At 38.2% G+C, this 17,617-nt stretch overlaps 1 protein-coding gene across 1 annotated transcript; it reads right to left on the bottom strand.

The window, feature by feature from the left end:
* Positions 1–6,914: 6,914 nt before the first annotated feature.
* nop2 (NOP2 nucleolar protein homolog (yeast)) lies at positions 6,915–17,554 on the bottom strand. The gene is made up of 16 exons (XM_084385007.1): positions 17,356–17,554; positions 16,741–16,868; positions 16,585–16,624; positions 16,438–16,496; positions 16,115–16,350; positions 15,567–15,783; positions 15,252–15,451; positions 14,840–14,929; positions 11,528–11,615; positions 11,291–11,431; positions 10,937–11,076; positions 10,706–10,795; positions 10,433–10,555; positions 7,996–8,093; positions 7,739–7,875; positions 6,915–7,661 (listed from the first exon to the last, which is right to left on the bottom strand). The coding sequence occupies exons 2-16, from the start codon at positions 16,844–16,846 to the stop codon at positions 7,225–7,227; spliced, it is 2,202 nt and encodes a 733-aa protein (XP_084241133.1). The 5' UTR covers positions 16,847–16,868; positions 17,356–17,554; the 3' UTR covers positions 6,915–7,224.
* Between the last annotated feature and the right edge of the window lie 63 nt (positions 17,555–17,617).

Here is a 17,617-nt window from a genome sequence, read left to right as displayed (position 1 = left end):
AAGGATACTTTAGCCTTTTCTTTGGGGAATTGTTGTGGCTCCATCTCCAGAGCCAATGACCATTGGAGGAGAAACACATTGCAGTCCTCTGCTGAACCAGAGTAGGGTGCTGGATTGATCATGGGACTGGCGATAACAGTAGTTGAAGAAGTGGTGAGCGTGTGCGGCAACTGAGGTGGTTGAAGACCATCAATGGTGTCCTGGAAAGGATCGGGATTTGGATTGCTTATGCTGCTGGTGAGTTTTTATGGTCTCGTCTTCTGTAACGATATGCAGACTCAGAGAGAATAGATGTAAGTGAACAACAAGTTTATTTAAACAACAGTGAGCAATGCAGGCAAGTAAGTAAAGAGAATGGCAATGCAGTGGAGAAAGGTGATCTAGGATGAATATGACACAGTCCATTTCTGTCTTTCATAGAGCCAGTGAAGCAGACGGAAGGATGGGCAGGAATATGGATAGCACACACTTCAGTTGCCAGTGACAGGTGAGATCCATTGTGATATGGGAAGTACACAGAGATGAGGGAGAAGAACTCTGGAGACAGGAGCTGGAGAGGAGAACTTGGAACTGGACCACAGGAACTAGAATCTTCTCAGGTAGATAACACACAGGTAAGTTCAGCATGGGTTTAGTCGTGTATCAGTATAGGAGACCAGACAAAGATTGAGGCTGAGGTGTGTGCTTATGTAGTGCATTGCTTGCTGTGCTAATGGATGACAGGTGCAGGTGATCAGTACTCTGGTGACAGAGATCATTGTGAGGGAGTGGAGGTTTTTTTCCATTATTTATTAAATTTGTATTTATTATTTCTATATTTAAAGTGCTTGACAGAACCCTATAAGGTTCTGTATAGACCCTTTTCTTCTAAGAGTGGCCCTATGATGTCCCAGGCCCCAGATTTTGCATTTCTCAAAATGCATCAAAGCAGACAGGAAATACAATCACTCAAGAGTGCAATAATGAAATAATAATAATAAAAAAACCTACACTTTATGGATTTAATCTTACATCTGTAACAAAGAGTTTTTAATGCAGGCTTCCAGTAGTTCTCCAGCAATGAGTAAATGCGCATCTCATGATTGTTCATGCTACTGCTTTTAAGTTTTGAAGAATGTTTATATTGTAACCAAACAACATGAAGGTGAGTAAATGATGACAGACTTTTCATTTTGGGTGAACTATATCCTTTAAAGAAAGTCTTCAACATTTAATGATAATTGGGACCGAAGTGACTGCGAAACAAAAATAGCTATTTAATTAATCCATTTGATTATAATTTTTATTTAAGTTTGCTTGCTAACTTTGACGGAGCAAAAACTTTTTATTTTCTCTGTGGACCCCTAGTGACACTTGGGGTGTGTGAGTTTATTCTTTGAAAACCTCTATTAATTAGAGCTCAGAACATCAGCTATTATAAGGCCCCTTTAAAATCTAAACTAATACAAAGAAATATTCTAGGAGATTCGAAGTTTATCCCAGAAGCAGGACGTGAATGCAGACTCTCACACAGAAGTAGACATGTCTGCCTCTTGCAGACAGCAGAAGGTGCTCTTATTTTATATAACACACTCACCAAAACAGCAGAAGAGTAATTGGCCTCTACAGTCCTCTCTGACTGTCACTCAAGAGACAGAGAAAGAGCCAAAGCGAGACAGAGAGAGAACGCTAGCACGAGAGAGAAGGTGTGTAGGAGGATGGGTAGGCGAAAAGAGAGGGATGAGACAAGTATGAAAAATGAGGGTATGGTAGAGCGGCTAGAGCCCACCAGCGTGTCACCTCTGAGTGAGAGAAAGAGGCGAAGGTGGTACATGTGAGTATGTGTGTTTTATGTAGTTCTGTAGGCAGGGAATCTAGCAGTATGTGTGTGTGTGTGTGTGTATGAATGTATGGTGAGAAATAAGAGTGGGCAGATTCATCTGTGTAGGCGTGTGGGTGGGTGAGAGGACACCAGACCCTGAGAAGAGTACTAAATTTCAAAATAAAGGTTTTCGAGTTCAGAAAGTTTGGAGTGAGATGTAGAAAGAAAGAGGATGTGAAGGCCTGAGATGGGTAATGATTCTGTCAGAACCAGCTGTAACTGACAGACCTCAAGACTTCCCTGTGTGCAAAACAAAATTGAGCAAAGACAGATCAACAAACTATGATGTTCATATTAAGGGCTGCAAGCAGCAAGCAGAAACATTTTGTGGTATTATAATTTATGGCATGTTACTCCAGATATTTAGCATTAAATGGAGTCATGTATGCTGGAGCCATTCCATTCAATTTAAACTGATAACATTATCATTTGGATCGATTCACAAAAAAACCCCTTTTTTGAAAAGAATCTTTTGAAAAGATTCACTAAAAAGTTTCATTTTCAAATCTGACATCACTTGTTTGGATTCTAAGCAGCCAACGGACTGAACAGTACACATATTTACTGCTAAAATATTGTCAAGAAAAGTGGAAGGCGTGACATCAAGCCGACATCAAAGAACAAGCAGCGATGAAAGCAGACTGTATTGCCGCCTCTTGTCATCTGTCATGGGGGTGTGTGGAGATGAACCCAATTGCAGACAGTACTCACAGCAATACAGTTTATTGTACAAATAACAGGAAAAACAAAGCCCACGAGGGGGCAAAACAAGACAAGACAGGACAGGACTACGAGTAACTAAACTAGACTATGACTCTGACAATTAACTAGACTATAAACAAACAGCAAAAACAGAACTTCACTAGACAATCCACTTGACAGGATACTCACAAGGTTTCACAATGAATAACACGCAATGTTAGACAATGTACCGACACAGGACAGAGAACATGAGGGGATTAAATAGGGAGCAAACTAATCAGGAACAGGTGAAAGCAACAATCTAATGATTACAAGATGAGATAACAAGAGGGCGGGGTAAGGTGACAAGACAACGCAAGCACACAGCCAAAACAAATGGCCATGTGCTTACACATAAAACATGGGCCTGTCATGATCCTGCCTCAAGACCAAGGAAAATCAGAGACAAGGCAGAATCATGACATCATCTTCTTCTGGCACAAAAAGTTGGGATGAACACACTACAAAGATGACAGCCAACAACCATCTGGCATGTACATTCTGCACCTGCATGAGACGAAATAACTTTCCATACCTGCAGGTGGCAGTAGTCTCTATTTGTCCTTTGCGGATATACAAGTCATAAAAATCTAAAACAAATCAGCGCTTGCTTACTATTGTGATTATGAATACTGATCAACTGGCCTTCAAATTTCATCATTAGGGGCCATGTTGTTATGGAAAAAATTGCGCATTGGAATTTTGTCGCTTTCGTCTTTCATCTTATGCACTGAACAGCCAATCAGAGTGATCTTTCTCACCGATTGAATTTAATTGCCGTTGAATTGGCTTCAACGCCTTTAAAGTTGTTTTTGCGTTAAAAAAGTGAAATGCAAAGTAGTGGAATGAAAAATGGTTGGCCTAGAGATGCATTTTTAAAAGTTGCACTTTTTTTAACACTGTGTTTTTAGAATGAGTGTCATGCGCACTAAGCTCAATCGCCAAACATGTCCGTCTATGAAAAGCAGTTCAGTGGAATACAAAACCACATTATTTAAGAAAGGCCCCCCTTCATGTGTTTTTGCACTTAAAAATATGTAATGCAGAGTTGTAAAATTGGGGAAAAAAACACAAGGTCTAGAGTCATGTTTCTTTTTTAAGTTACAAGTTTTTGGGCGCTGCTATTTTAGAACACTGTGTCAAGTGCGAGACACTGAAAAAGACACGAGATGCAAATGGGCAAACATGTCCATAGTGCATGTTTACATATAAAAACAAAGGAAAAAGCTGGGCAGTAGAATGCAAAAATACGTTCTTTGTGAACAGCCCTTAAGGGACGTTTAAAATGGGTAGTAAAAAAAAAAAAAATGCAAGGTCTAGACTGAGACACATTTTTTGAAAGGTTAAAAACTCAGTGCTCATGCACAAGAAGTTGAACAAGATGCAAGATGCACGTTTATACACAAAAACATTGTAAGCGCAGTGGAAAACAACAACACGTCCTCACACCCTGAATATTCTGTCATATATAATACGATTTTTGAAAAAATGGTGGGCAAAGAATGGTAGATTTGTCTTTTTTTTTTTTTTGTGGCTTAACTATTCCCTGGCTGACACTGAGCGGTAAGGTTTAGTTGAGTTTGACAGCTACGTCTCCCAGGTACAGACTTCAGCGTAGGCCTACACGTTTCTGCAGTCATTCCTGATATAGGTAGCTGGAGGATATAATGAAGACTCTGGCATATTTCCCAGCTGTAAAAGGATTAACTACACGGTCAAATTGTACAGTCACGACAAGATACGAACATGCTCATAGATGCACTACAGAGAGGCTGAGGCAATGGGACAGAAACATAAATTAAAGGGGCGGATGGGATGGTACATTTACATATAGGCAACACCCCCATGCACCATGGAAATGCTGTTATTTTTCATGTGCTAAATTGTTTTTCAGCTACTGTTTTTATTTCATAACAACTGTTTACTTACACATTTGAAAGGCTAGGGTGTTTTGGGTGACTGCCAGTGTGTTGCTATGCATTTGCAAAGGTTTTTGATTTGTTTTTAGCACATTGCTATGCTAGGCGTTAATGTTTGCTAGTGTGGACAAATCTGGTCCTCCCTCGAAATGGGGCAAACTCCAATTCAAGGAAAGTCTGTCCACTTGGAGACCATATTTACAACACCTCCAGGACGTATTCCGCCATATTGCGCGTTGCAATTTCTTCGATTCATGAAGCACTTCCGGCTTCATCGTCCCGAATTTGTGGGACCATGGTGTACCTTTAGCTTTTTACTTCTGGTGACTGTATTTTAGGCTTCAAAATTCATAAAAGTTGTGATCATCTGTGATAATTATCTTGGACAAAACGTGCATGTATCATAAACTTTTGTTGATCACAGAGCTTGTTTTTAGCGATAATCCAAAAGCCTATGGGACCAATCCTATTGGGTCGACAAAGTGACGTCATACCTGCACAACTCTATGGTACTCTCTTTAGCGCCTGATTACTATTCCTACAAAATCATGTTATGATAAATGTTTGAACTACATTATAATGACCATTAATGTCTGTATTAGTTAGCTTATGTTTTAGCATAGCATACAGATACCCGATTAGCCTAATAGCATAGTTTATACACATTTGCACTTACCCTACATGTATTCACAATCATCTTTAATGTAATTAAATGTTAAAGTGTTAAATGTCCAAATATTTCAGTTATAAAAAGAATGTAATGTTCAATTATTCACTAAAAAGGCTATTATTAATTAATTAATAACACTTTATCAAGTGAAAGAAATTGTTCAATTTGTTTTATTATGCACTATATAGTACATTTTAAATTAATATAATTTGTTTGTACTTAATATAATTATATATATGATCATATGTGTTTGCAACTGATAAAAAGTATGTTCTATATAGTATGTCAGTAGTATGAATCATGAATCTGGATGTAATACATTTGTCATGTGACCATTTTTAAGTAGTACGGTAGTCCGTTACTGATTGTAAATTACATGATGAAAAATGTAGTCAGTAATGTAATCTATTACATTACACATTTTAGGTAATATAATCAGACTACTATTTGATTACTTTTTACCCAACACATTTATCATATTGATTTGAATAGGATAATCTTGTACCACATTGATATAAAAATACATTGAGAAAGGAAATATATTACATTTTTTTGAAGGGCCTTAAAACATCTTTGCCTTTACTGCCAAGTCAACTCCTCTCCTGTGGCCTCGTGGGATAGTCTACTAGAAGCACACTTAAGAGTCTCATCAGAAGTAGTAGGTCATCCAGATACTTCACTATACTGTTTTACAAGTATTATGAATTAGGGATGTGTAATGTGTAGCTTACGATAATATGATTATTGTTTTAATGATGTGCAACGTTATGGAGTATGGCACTTTCACTGCGTTTCAGATGCAACTCCCCCAAAATCAAAAAGTTAGTGTGAAAATACTGGAGATACACAAGAAGCGAAAACTCATCTGAACAGTACAAACCAGGAGTTGTAGTTCTTATTAAAGATAGACTGAACACTCCAACCCCTGCAATCATATGTTCAGGTGATCATGATAATTATCGTTCTACAATACCACTTAATCAGTGGGGTGTCAAACCAGTCTGATCTAAAACGCTTTACCCACAGGCCTGCTGAATGGCTTCGTTTACCCTTCAGGCACAACCTTAAATTATCTCCTTGCATGCAATCACTGCAATGTGATTAAAATGAACGCTTTGCCTACACATGCGCTTCGTTTCAACAGAATTAACAGCTCTGGGAGGAACAAGTGGTGATAATTGTGGTGTTTTGGGCCATCTTTTGTGGAGACAGAAGGATCTCATGCAAGCAGAGAAAAAACATCGCAGTTCGGAGGTTACGAGCTCAGGGCTTCACGATGCACAATGCGATAAGTGCGTCACCATGACTACACAGGCACTGGGCCAAAAGGGTGGGAAGAAAGATCGCACATAGCTGAAGTTCATCTATTGAGCGTTTTAGCCATTTGAACCTGAAGAAAACTTTGCGCGTTGATAAATGCGCTCTGTGGCGGGAGCTAAGCGAAGTGGAAGTGAAAAGTGAAGTCAATAGGCTTTGCTGTATAGCAGTCGTGATGCACTCAGGCTCAAAGGAAAGTTTCACTTCTACCTCAACAGTTTTTGATCTGATTTCTGAGGTGATGTTCTGAAAGGCTGAAAGGAAAGGTCAGGTTAATATTCTCTTCCCAAGGAAGGCTATAACGAAAGTACATTAAGGTTTCAGACTTCGCTTTTTCAGACACCATACCGTTTATGAAACTTTCTCTTTAATTGGGTATGAGGGAAGAAAACAGACCACATACTCATTCCTTGGCAGCATTTCAGTTAAATGTTTCTTATTCAGAACAAAATCCATTAAAACGGACAGTATACATTTATAACACATACCACAAGGTTGAAAAAAACCTCACGGTAAAGCAATAAGGTTGACAAAAGTATTGAGAAGCAAGATAAATACACAAAATCATTGTGTACATTTCTGAAGGATGATCTTCGAGTCCTCAAAAGCAGGCTGGGATTGGTTGAACTTCCGGTTTTGTGTCAAACCACTGACGGATCCCAGTCCTGAGCATACAGGTCCATGTCAATTCATAGCAATGAATCTCACTGGCCACTTTAGTCTTGTCCAATGATATTTTTTAACTTCTTAAATTTGTTTTTCCCCATTCTTTTCTTCAAGTTCTTCTTTTTCATTTTGTTTTTCTTCTCAAACTGGCTCCCCTTTTTCTTCTCCTTTACTACCTCTTTCGTTGAATCTCCGTTCAGTTCCTTTACCTTCTGCTTTTTGACAGGTTTCTCAACCTTTTGGGAAGTTTTACCATCCAACTTGGCAATTTTGGCTTTTTTGGGACCATCAGATTTCTTATTCTCAGATTTCACTCCAGCTTTCTTTGTGATGATGGGCGTCTCAGATTTGTTCTGCTGTAATTTCTGCTTCTTGCCCATGTTGCTTTTCACTTTAGTTGAAGCGGGCTTCTGTTTCTTAGATTCTGGCTTTTGGATCTGCTCCGATGAGGCTGCAGTCTCCATTTTTGTAGATTCTTCTTCATTTTCTGAAAAATGAATTCAAAACATTAACATCAGATAGAAAAAAAACAAGTTGTGGAAACCATGGGAAATAACTACGCACCTGTTTCTTTTGCTGCAGTAGGGATTGTGTTAGACAGCTTCTTTAGCTTGGCCACAAAAAATCCATCCATATTGTGGGAGTGAGGGTAGAATCGGCGAGACAGTTTGAGAGAGGGATGGAAACGTCTCTCTTTGAATCTGTGGAAAAGAGATGTGCATTATTTAATACGCTTTCCCTGGCAAACTCACTCACGCAACTCAATTTCTGGGAGTACAGCCTTTATCATTGTAGATGGATCTCAAATAAGGTCTCATTACCTGGTGAATCCCTCCTTGCCAAAGTCCAGTCCAGCAGGGACCAGCTTAACATTTCTCTTCTTCAGAGCATAGTCCACAACCCACTCATTCTCCTCCACCTAAGGGGAAGACAAATCAAGTCTTCATAAGAAATTCACTTTAAAAAAATTGAATATTTAGGAGGACATAAAATGCAATCATCCAGACATTTCAGTAGGTTTTCAGACAAGGATTAATACAATTACTCTCCATCCATCTCTTCCAATGTTGCACTAAAGCGCTGGTTTAAAATGCAATATCTGAGTCAGTCCATGTCAAATCAGACAATTAAAAAAGGTTTTTGCTGCACCAACTCCAACCAAATTTAGTTCATAGGTTGCTTATTTGTTGTTGGTGACCTAAAAGGTTAGTAAAATATTTATTGTAGATTCTAACACTTTCAGGCCCCTGAAGTATTCATTATTTCCAGGCCAAAAAAACGTCTCATGTGGAAAGCCATGTTCAGGGTATGATTTCTAAAGTATTATGATTGCCGGCCACTAAGGAATTGGTCATTTGTTCCCGTCAAACACAAATGGCTTGCAGTCTCCTCTGAGACACAAATATTTTCATAGAATGCGAGATATTAACATTTGAAGAATCTTGAAAAGCACCTTGGGCACACATTACCATTCAAAAGTTCGGGGTCAATATAATGTTTTTTAAAGAAAGCAAGGATGCATTAAATTAATCAAGTGTGACAGTAAAGACATTTATAATGTTACAAAGGATTTCTAGTTTAAATAAATGCTGTTCTTTTGCACTTTCTATTCATCAAATCATCCTGTCTCATACTTTCCACAAAAATGATCAAACAACACAACTGTTTTCAACATTTATAATTAGATGGATCATGTGACACTTAAGACTAGAGTAATGGCTGTTGAAAATTCATTTTAAAACAGAAAATAGTTATTTTAAATTGTGCTTTGATTAATTTAGCATGAAATAATTATACCAATCCCAAACTTTTGTAGTAAGGGTAGTGGATGACTTCAAACTAGGGCTGTACCAGAATATTCGAGTATTCGAATATTCGTTCGGTGGGTTGGTATTCGATTTTCAAATTTGACATTCGAATATTCGTTTTAAAAAATTTTTTTTTTCACACCTGGCATCCCCCTAGAAACGGTTCCCATTCGCGCTTGAATGGGGCTGTCATGCGTTTTCTCAGATCGGATAGCTCTCTCTGATTTATCAATATGAACAATGAACACATAAATGTGTTTTTGCAAAACGGATATGAATCCGAACTTCAAATCCCGCGCTATAGGCAGATGTAATGGAGTGCACTTCACCAGCAACAGCTGCATTTTACTGATCGTCAGCTAAAATTTCTAAATCAAAGACCGCAATAAGAGAGCGCGCAACAGCCCTGGTAAGATCATTTCGGTTCTTTACTTTTAATGAAGTTGATTGTGTGTTAAAGCATCTGCGACCCACTTTCACTTTGATTTGCGATAGTTTGCACGTTGGCTTGATGAATAGATGCTGATCTGCGGTGACGCGTGCTGTAAGCGTCGTCATATCTGGCTATAACATGATATAGCCTAAAACGCTCTCACACGGTTATTTTTTTAGCATTTTTGGGCGAAATACAATACTCTTATTTTAGAGCGCAGAACAGCGGAGTTTGTATGGGCAGAAGTGCATGCCTGAGCTTGTAGGCTATAAGCTGTGTTGCTTTGACATTGTGGAAATAGAATAGAAACAATATATTAGCCTACCCTTTACTGTGTCAGTAATTACTGTGCTGTGCTGCTGATTTCTGATTTGAGAGTTATTTGTTACTCAGAAAAATATTAGGCTGTGTTTTGTATCACTAGTGCAGTGTCCGTTCTCGGAGCCCTGCGCGTGAGGCGCGCGCGCTTCCCGCTCGCGCTGTTCTGTATTAAAAGTTTATTAATTCTGAACGTGTCACGTCTCGCGTGTCTATATTGCACCAAATGTGACACTGCACTCGTGAAGTCGATTGGATGAACGGTTCAAAATGCAAGATAAATAATCTAAATGCAAACAGACAGACACATAGAGATTTCTGCCTTTATTAGAGAGAAGAATATGTTCAGCCCCCTCCCTCCGAAGCTTCGAATATTCAATGTTAATTCCTATCGAAGCTTCGAAGCTCAAAAAATTGTATTCGGACCAGCCCTACTTCAAACCTAATTTTTAATATATAAAACTAAAATTTGAAGTACGCCTGTAGTTAATTTTATCCTTTAAAACTTATCTTTGATCACCAAAATTACATATTTAAAAGCTTCTTCCCCCTTTAATCTATGGACCTAAATTATTGTTCATTGCAGTTTTATTGAAATTACTATTCAAGTGCAAAAAATAAGACTTAGAAAATATCAGATATGTTCTGCACACTGGATGTCAGAGACTAAAATAAATGAATCTGTATTGGTTAACTCACCATAATAGAGCATGTGGAATAAACAAGGTATCCGCCAGTTGAAGAATCAGCATTGACAGAGTCGATAGCAGACAGGATGAGCTCCTTCTGCAGGTGAGCCGAGCGAAGAATATCAGCCTCATCCTGAGAAAGAGAGAAATACTTTAGAATTCTGAATGGAGGATGTGCAAAAACTAAACAAATCCTTCAGAATAAAGGCTGAAGAAAGTCTTTAAAAAGTTTAACATCAAATGCCAAAAGAATGAAAACGGGTGACTTTCAGAACAGAATCACCTTGTTGGTTTTAACTGCTGGATCTTTGGAAATGACTCCTGTACCGGAGCAAGGAGCATCCAAAAGCACTCTGTCGAAACCTCCCATCACCTACAACACAAAATGAAACGCCTCAGATTAGACTCTGCTTAGGGGAATGATGCCAAAAACAAAGCAGAAAAAAAGCATTTTTAATGACAACATGGTTAACTGAAAACGAAATATTCTAAATTAAAAACAGACAACGCGGACCTTTGGGAATTGTCTGCCATCATAGTTGCAGATGACCGCATTAGTGACACCGAGACGATGGATGTTTCCCACCACGCTCTTCAGTCTCTCTGCGTTTGCGTCATTAGCCACAATCATGCCTGTGTTCCTCATGAGCTGAGCTGCATCACACAAATGATACACATTTTGGCTTTAGGCACTCCAGAATCATTTCCTGATGCTTGCTTTTTAACACAACATTGTAGAAAGGCAACCATGTGCATTATTTCTACATGACTTTTATTCTTTGGTGCCAAAAAATGAAAAATACTCAGAGATTAGCCACTTCACAAAAACAGCAGTTGGTGTGACTGCCATGGAGAAGCATATGCTCACCCATATATGTGGTCTTGCCTCCTGGAGCGGCACTCATGTCTAACACTGACTCCCCCTCCTGGGGAGACAGCGCCATTACAGGAAGAAATGATGATGCCCCTTGCAGCATGTACTGGCCTGCCAAATATTCTGGAGTTGCTCCTATATGAAAGAGAGAATTACAATTAACACTTACAATCACCAGTAAATCAAGAATGAAGAAAAACAATGTTATTTTGAAATGACACTGGAACTGACCAATGGGAACAGAAGAGTCATAGATAACCAGCCCCGTTTTGGACCATTTCCCCAATGGATCCAGGTTTACTCCTCTGTTAATCAAAGCCTGTGTTAAAAAAAAAAACAGAAGTCATAAGAACCAGGATCCATTTGTGAACCAGACTGACATGCTTCAATGGCATTTTGGGTTTGTTTACACCTGTTATTAACGTCCGTTTTGGTCAGACGTGATGCTTGGTAATCTCTTAAAAAAAGAAAGGGTTTTCTCTGTGATGCTAAAGAAGAACCATTTTTGGTTCCCCAAACCACCTTCCTGTGAACAAGTCTTAAAGAACCTCTTTTCTTAGGTGTAAATAACACTTTAAAAATCTAAAGAACCTTTCTATAAAGAACATTTTATGGAAGAGAATGGTTATTTATGGAACTATAGATGCCAATAAAGAAGTGTGAAGAAGTCTCAGATGCATCTCATGTGACCACTTGTCTCAGATTTTGTGACTGTATACAGTACTCAAAATGAGTGTTAAAGTCGGCATGAAATGAAAGTGCACTATTTTGTATGTGCATAAATCTATTGTGAACAATTCATCGATTAGCATGCAGAATTTTTTTTGGGACCTTGTAATGTTAAATTAAAATGTCGTAACTGGATTTTCCAGTGAAAAATGACAAACTCCTCTCTAGTGCCATGTTGGACTTCACCAATCATTTAGTCCACTTAAACCCCGCCCCCCACAATTGACTGCAAACGCATTCATTTTTGAGCACAACGTTCACATCTCAAAATCAAATCTACAACTGATGCATAGAACCAAGTCTACGTCATACATTTTTTGTTATTCAGTAACCCATTACAATTGGACGTACATTAAAACATAAAAGAAAACAAAAACCTCTCGCTACTTCCATTTCATCAAGACCTTAAGGTGCAGTTACATTTATCTTCGCACTGCAAAATCCAATCAATGGGGGTCAATGTAACCAGAAATTTTGTGAGGGCAAAATTTCCCCATGCAGATTTTTCACCCGGTTCAAGTTGACACAAATTCCCTGTGTTACAGAAAATCTGAGAGGCTCGATGTTTTAGTCAAAGTCCTATTCAGGTGCACCATTTGTTTTTAAAGCAAAACGTAGCTGGGACGTCATAAGCTCTCCATAAAGTAACTTGCAGTCGCATAATATGACATTTACCAAGGCGGTAATAACATTAAGTGACATGGCATCTGACGCACAGAAGCCAATGATACGTCGCTACTCGCTAGGCTTAGTGACACATCCAGTCTTCATTGGCATGTGCCAGTGGATAGTGGTATGTGCCAATGACAATGTTGTGAAACACTGACGACATGTCGCGGAACATGTCGCCGTATGTTGTGACACCTCCAGTAGCAACTGACAGACGAGTTGAGCAGCTACACTGACATAACTGTGACAAATTCCTAAATAAATAGCCTAATTTAATGATATTCTAAAATAAATGTCAATAAAACACATTGTCAGTTTGTGTCACGTCTGCCACTGAATGTTTTCCAATACAAGTGCTGTTATTGTTTATCACGCAATGTCGCAAACTGCTCATTCTAGGAAGGAAGTGAAATAAATCTATCATGGATCACTACCAGGGTTCCCGCAGGATCTTAAAAAGTCTTAAATTCTGAACTTTAAATTTAAGGCCTTAAAACGTCTTAAAAACAGCCAGATTTTCATCCGCGGTCACAAATTTCATTTAGTCAGGTCTTAAAAAAGATTTTACCCTCGTTCATTTCCAGAAACGCTGGCCGCAGAAAGTTATTACAAAGTAGCAAAAAAGTATCGAAGTCGCTCGCCAAGAGGCAGTTCACATATCGCGTCTTTTTCGCGCGCAAGTTCATTCAAATGTAGGCGCGCGGTAAGCACGCTTATAATTTAAGCGACGCGCTCCTTTTTTCCAGGTGCAGCGACATGAAAAAAGACATGAAGGATGCGGGTGCACCCAAACACTACGGGTGTTTTTCTCTTCTCCGTAAATAAATCTTGTAACAGCTACAGCAAGTGTTTTTCGGCGGTGGAAATCCATTAGCCACTAAAACTTTTTTGTCATTGTGGAGAGCGCAGTGGTTGCATAGCAACGACAGACGCCACGTGAAAATCGGACCGAATTTTACTATTAATAATAAAAGATAAGCTAAACTGTAATTGTAAATGTCAGTAAATCATTTTTTATAAAAAGAATGAGTCAAAAAAGATAAATTAAAGTCTGAAATATGTGAGGTTTATCTTTTTATAAAAACCTTTTTTGTCAACTTTATTTGAACTTGTACATGTTAGTATATAACATGTTGCAAGACTTTTAAAATCTGGCTATCATTTTTAATCGTATTATTTTAATGTTTATGTTAGTGTGTATTGATGCTAATTTTATTTGTTATTTGCTGTTTTTCGACATAAAACTTGGTGAATTGATTTCATTGTGTAGTATTAATACTTTTTGAACAGGATTCTGTGATAACAGTGGTAATTTTTGGCACTATAATAATTAAATGAAATGTTCATGCCATTTCATCTCTAGTTATGATCAACTATGATCAACTAAAATCAACTAATTATGTGTTTTTTACAGTAGGCCTATAATATGCAAAGTACAATTTTCTATAAAAAATTATATCTGATTCTGTTATTTTCTCTGACACGCGTTGTTGGGTGTGGAAGGTTACTAATGTGATTGCTTTATCTGTAAATTAAGTTGATGCTTTTTCAATTACTGAATTCATTGAAATAAAATGAATTCTTTGATTTGAATATTTTTTTTGGCAATGTGTCGTTTAGGTCTTAAATTTCAATCTTTATGGTCTTAAAATGTCTTAAATTTGACTAACTGAAACCTGTAGGAACCCTGACTACGAATAACGCATTAACAGTCGCATCCGTTACTATAAACCTTTATTATTGCATAATGCTGCACGCACGCAGGTTAGTAAATATTCATCGAAATAAAATATTTTTCAACTAATAATCAAAGCAAAAAATATTTAGTTGCACAAAAGTTATAAGTAACTTAGTGCTCGTTTACGTCAAAACTAGGCTTAGTTGGAACATACGCACCTGGGCATTTACCTTATGGGCATTAACTTTTCGATGTCCGGGTGGATCAGGATACATTAGAGCATTTAACAACTTCGATGTGGTAACGTGTTTTCCACTAGCTCTTATGAGGTTTCAGTAATTGGATCATGTTTTGGAACCCAATATCATTTAGCGCCATTTGATCACAAACCAGGCGTAAATGGAGCCTCTGATACAAAATATCACAACATTTTGGAAAAAGATTTTAAAAAAGAAGACTTTCCAGACCTGAGCCAAGTCTCTCCTTCTGGTTTTCAGGGTGTTGGTTCTGATGGTGACTGGCCTGTGAATTTCATTGGCCTCAAGAAAATCAATCAGCTGAAACAGAAAATTTGTATTTGTATATCAATATATACAATGTATATGGCACACAAAACCTTTCCAAAGTTTAACAAATAATTTGGTTCTGATCTAGATGTACTGTCAATTCATATAGAGGTGGAGGGGGTGTGACCATCCACCCCTTCAGATCTTGACAGACATTTGCTTTATCCCGTTAGCATAGCCACACACCTTGTGAGGAAGCAGATGTGTGGTACTAAAAACAGGAAGCATCTATACTTCAGCAATAAAAGCTGTCATGCCAAGTTACTCATCATTACAGACTAAAAAGCAAGAGCACATACAAACACACACACACCTCAGAGAGAGAGAACAGGTCCATGAGTTTGCTGATGAGGAAAGGGTTGTAGCTGTAATAGGTGCAGAGGTCAGAGCGCAGCAGAGAGAGATACTCCGATCTTTCCTTGCCTTCCTCTCTCTTCTCACTGAAGTGAGACAGCACATCCACATTATCTTTGATCCTCTGATGGATGGTCTGCAAGTCCATCAGTAAAAGACCTAGATACACGCGAGACGGAGGGCGGCGACTTAGAATACACCTCAAGATCAAACAAAATCAGGGTGGCTGTGAAAATCTGTAGTTTGATGACCAAAAAAAGTTGGACTTCCTTACCTTCCTTGGCTCTATCCGCCGCAGCAGGGAGTTTGAATTGTTCCGTCTCGTCAATATTTGCCTGCACAGTATCCTCTTCCTCATCATCTTCCTTTAAATCTTTCTTTCCCTCTTCTTCGTCATCATCGTCATCGTCATCATCATCATCATCATCACTATCTGGTTTCATACTTGTTTGTTTTTTCTGTTTTCTTGCAGCTTTCTCTATTGGCAGAAGCTGACACGGCAAAGGATGATGGGACACAATTAGGAATTGGCTATGCTTGGAATACAATGCAGACTCTTTTTTATTATTAAAAAAATATATATAGTATAGTACAGTAACGATGTACATTTTGATGAGATAAGTTAAAATTGCTGTTGATATCACTTCCAGTTATCTTTCATAGAAATGGAAAGTCAAGCACACTCCATTGTGGGATACAGTGTTTTGTGCTCCCAAACTTCACATTTATCAAAAGTAGTAGGACATCCGGATGTTTAATGGAGAAATGTGACAGGCTGCACAAAAGGTCAAGATTTTCTCTATACAAATGTTTGTTTCATACCTCTTCTCCATCACTGTCTTGTTCATCCCCTTCATCAGCACCATAGTCATCCACCATTTCATCATCATCATCATCATCATCTTTCACAATTCCCTTGTGATCTACGCCCTTTACAACATCATCATCATCTTCTTCTTCTTCCCATTGGCTGTCGCTGTCCTCATCTTCCTCGCATTGTTCAATCTTTCGTTTCCTCTGTGCTGGTTTGAGCCATTCACTATTCTCATCTGAGAATCCTGCAATAAATATGAATTGAATTGCAAATTCAACGGTGTATAAACATAGTTATTCCATTTTTGTTTCATTTTTAAACCTTTATATACCTTTTTTGGGCTTTTCCTCTTGTTTGGGTTTTTTGGTCACTTGAGTTCTCTTTACAGCTCTGTTGAAATTAAAATGATAATAATAATAAATGACAAGTTATCATCAGAAAGCTAAGGGAAAAAAACTCCTTATCAAAAGAATTTTACCGTTTTCTTCCTCTGCTTGAAAGTTTTTTAGGCCCCTCATCTGTGAACAGAAGATAACCATTGTTATAACTGTTTGAATACATGCATATGTAGTCATTATATATCTCAATCATGAATGAATTAATGGAATAATCACTCAAAGTATGTGTGATTTACCATCAACCAAAAACTTGGACAGTTCAGTTTCGGCTCCCTTCTGTTTCCTAGCCTTACGTCCAGGTCCTCTTTTCACCCTCATGGAGGGATCCAACTTTCTGCCCATGATTGACACCTACAAAGTTGTTCTGGGGTAACAAAACAAGTAATCAATAAAACAGATTTGACCAGAAGTAAAATCATGATTTAAGGTTAGAAACACAAAAACCAGTACAGCGTGTGGGTTGCCATGTCCCATGTGGCTTTCATACTGTATAATATCACTCTCATGTAAACATAGCCATCTACACAATTCAAAGCTTTCATTGTATTAAATAGATGTATGGCTTGTAATCGTGACAAATACAACTTCTACTTGCATAACTGGCTGTTTGATTGACAGATCGGAGCGTGATGCTGAACACTGGTAAGTTAATGCTACTATATTCATTAGGTCAATAAAATGCAGGCCCATTATGTTTATATTATTGTAGTAAATTCAATATCATGTTTAGATAGAACACGTTAGGTTGTATTTTGCCCACAATTTACTAGCACGCTGCAAACTACGAGACTAGCTTACTGTGAACCGATTAAGACACAAAAGTAGTAACTGTAAACCCAACAGATACTTACTGTTTAACAAAAACAAATTCTTGCGATTATCCCGATCTTCTCTAGAACACTCCGAGAAATTGTAGCATTAATTTACGAAAGTTGCCATGTGCCTCTCATGCTGCCGTGAACTAGCGCACATGTGACTACAGCAGCACACGTTGGACTCCCGGAAGTTGTTAGCGATGCCCGATTCGTGAACGATTCATTCTTTGGAGTCGGATCTTTTCTAAATCGTTGGATTTTTTTCCCCTCCTCGTTTTTTCCCCAGGTAAACGGAGGT

This window comes from Rutilus rutilus (assembly GCF_951802725.1).
Source record: "Rutilus rutilus genome assembly, chromosome: 17".
Taxonomy (NCBI): domain Eukaryota; kingdom Metazoa; phylum Chordata; class Actinopteri; order Cypriniformes; family Leuciscidae; genus Rutilus; species Rutilus rutilus.
The sequence above is the reverse complement of the archived record's forward strand: the minus strand, read 5'-3'. Positions and strand labels throughout refer to the sequence as shown.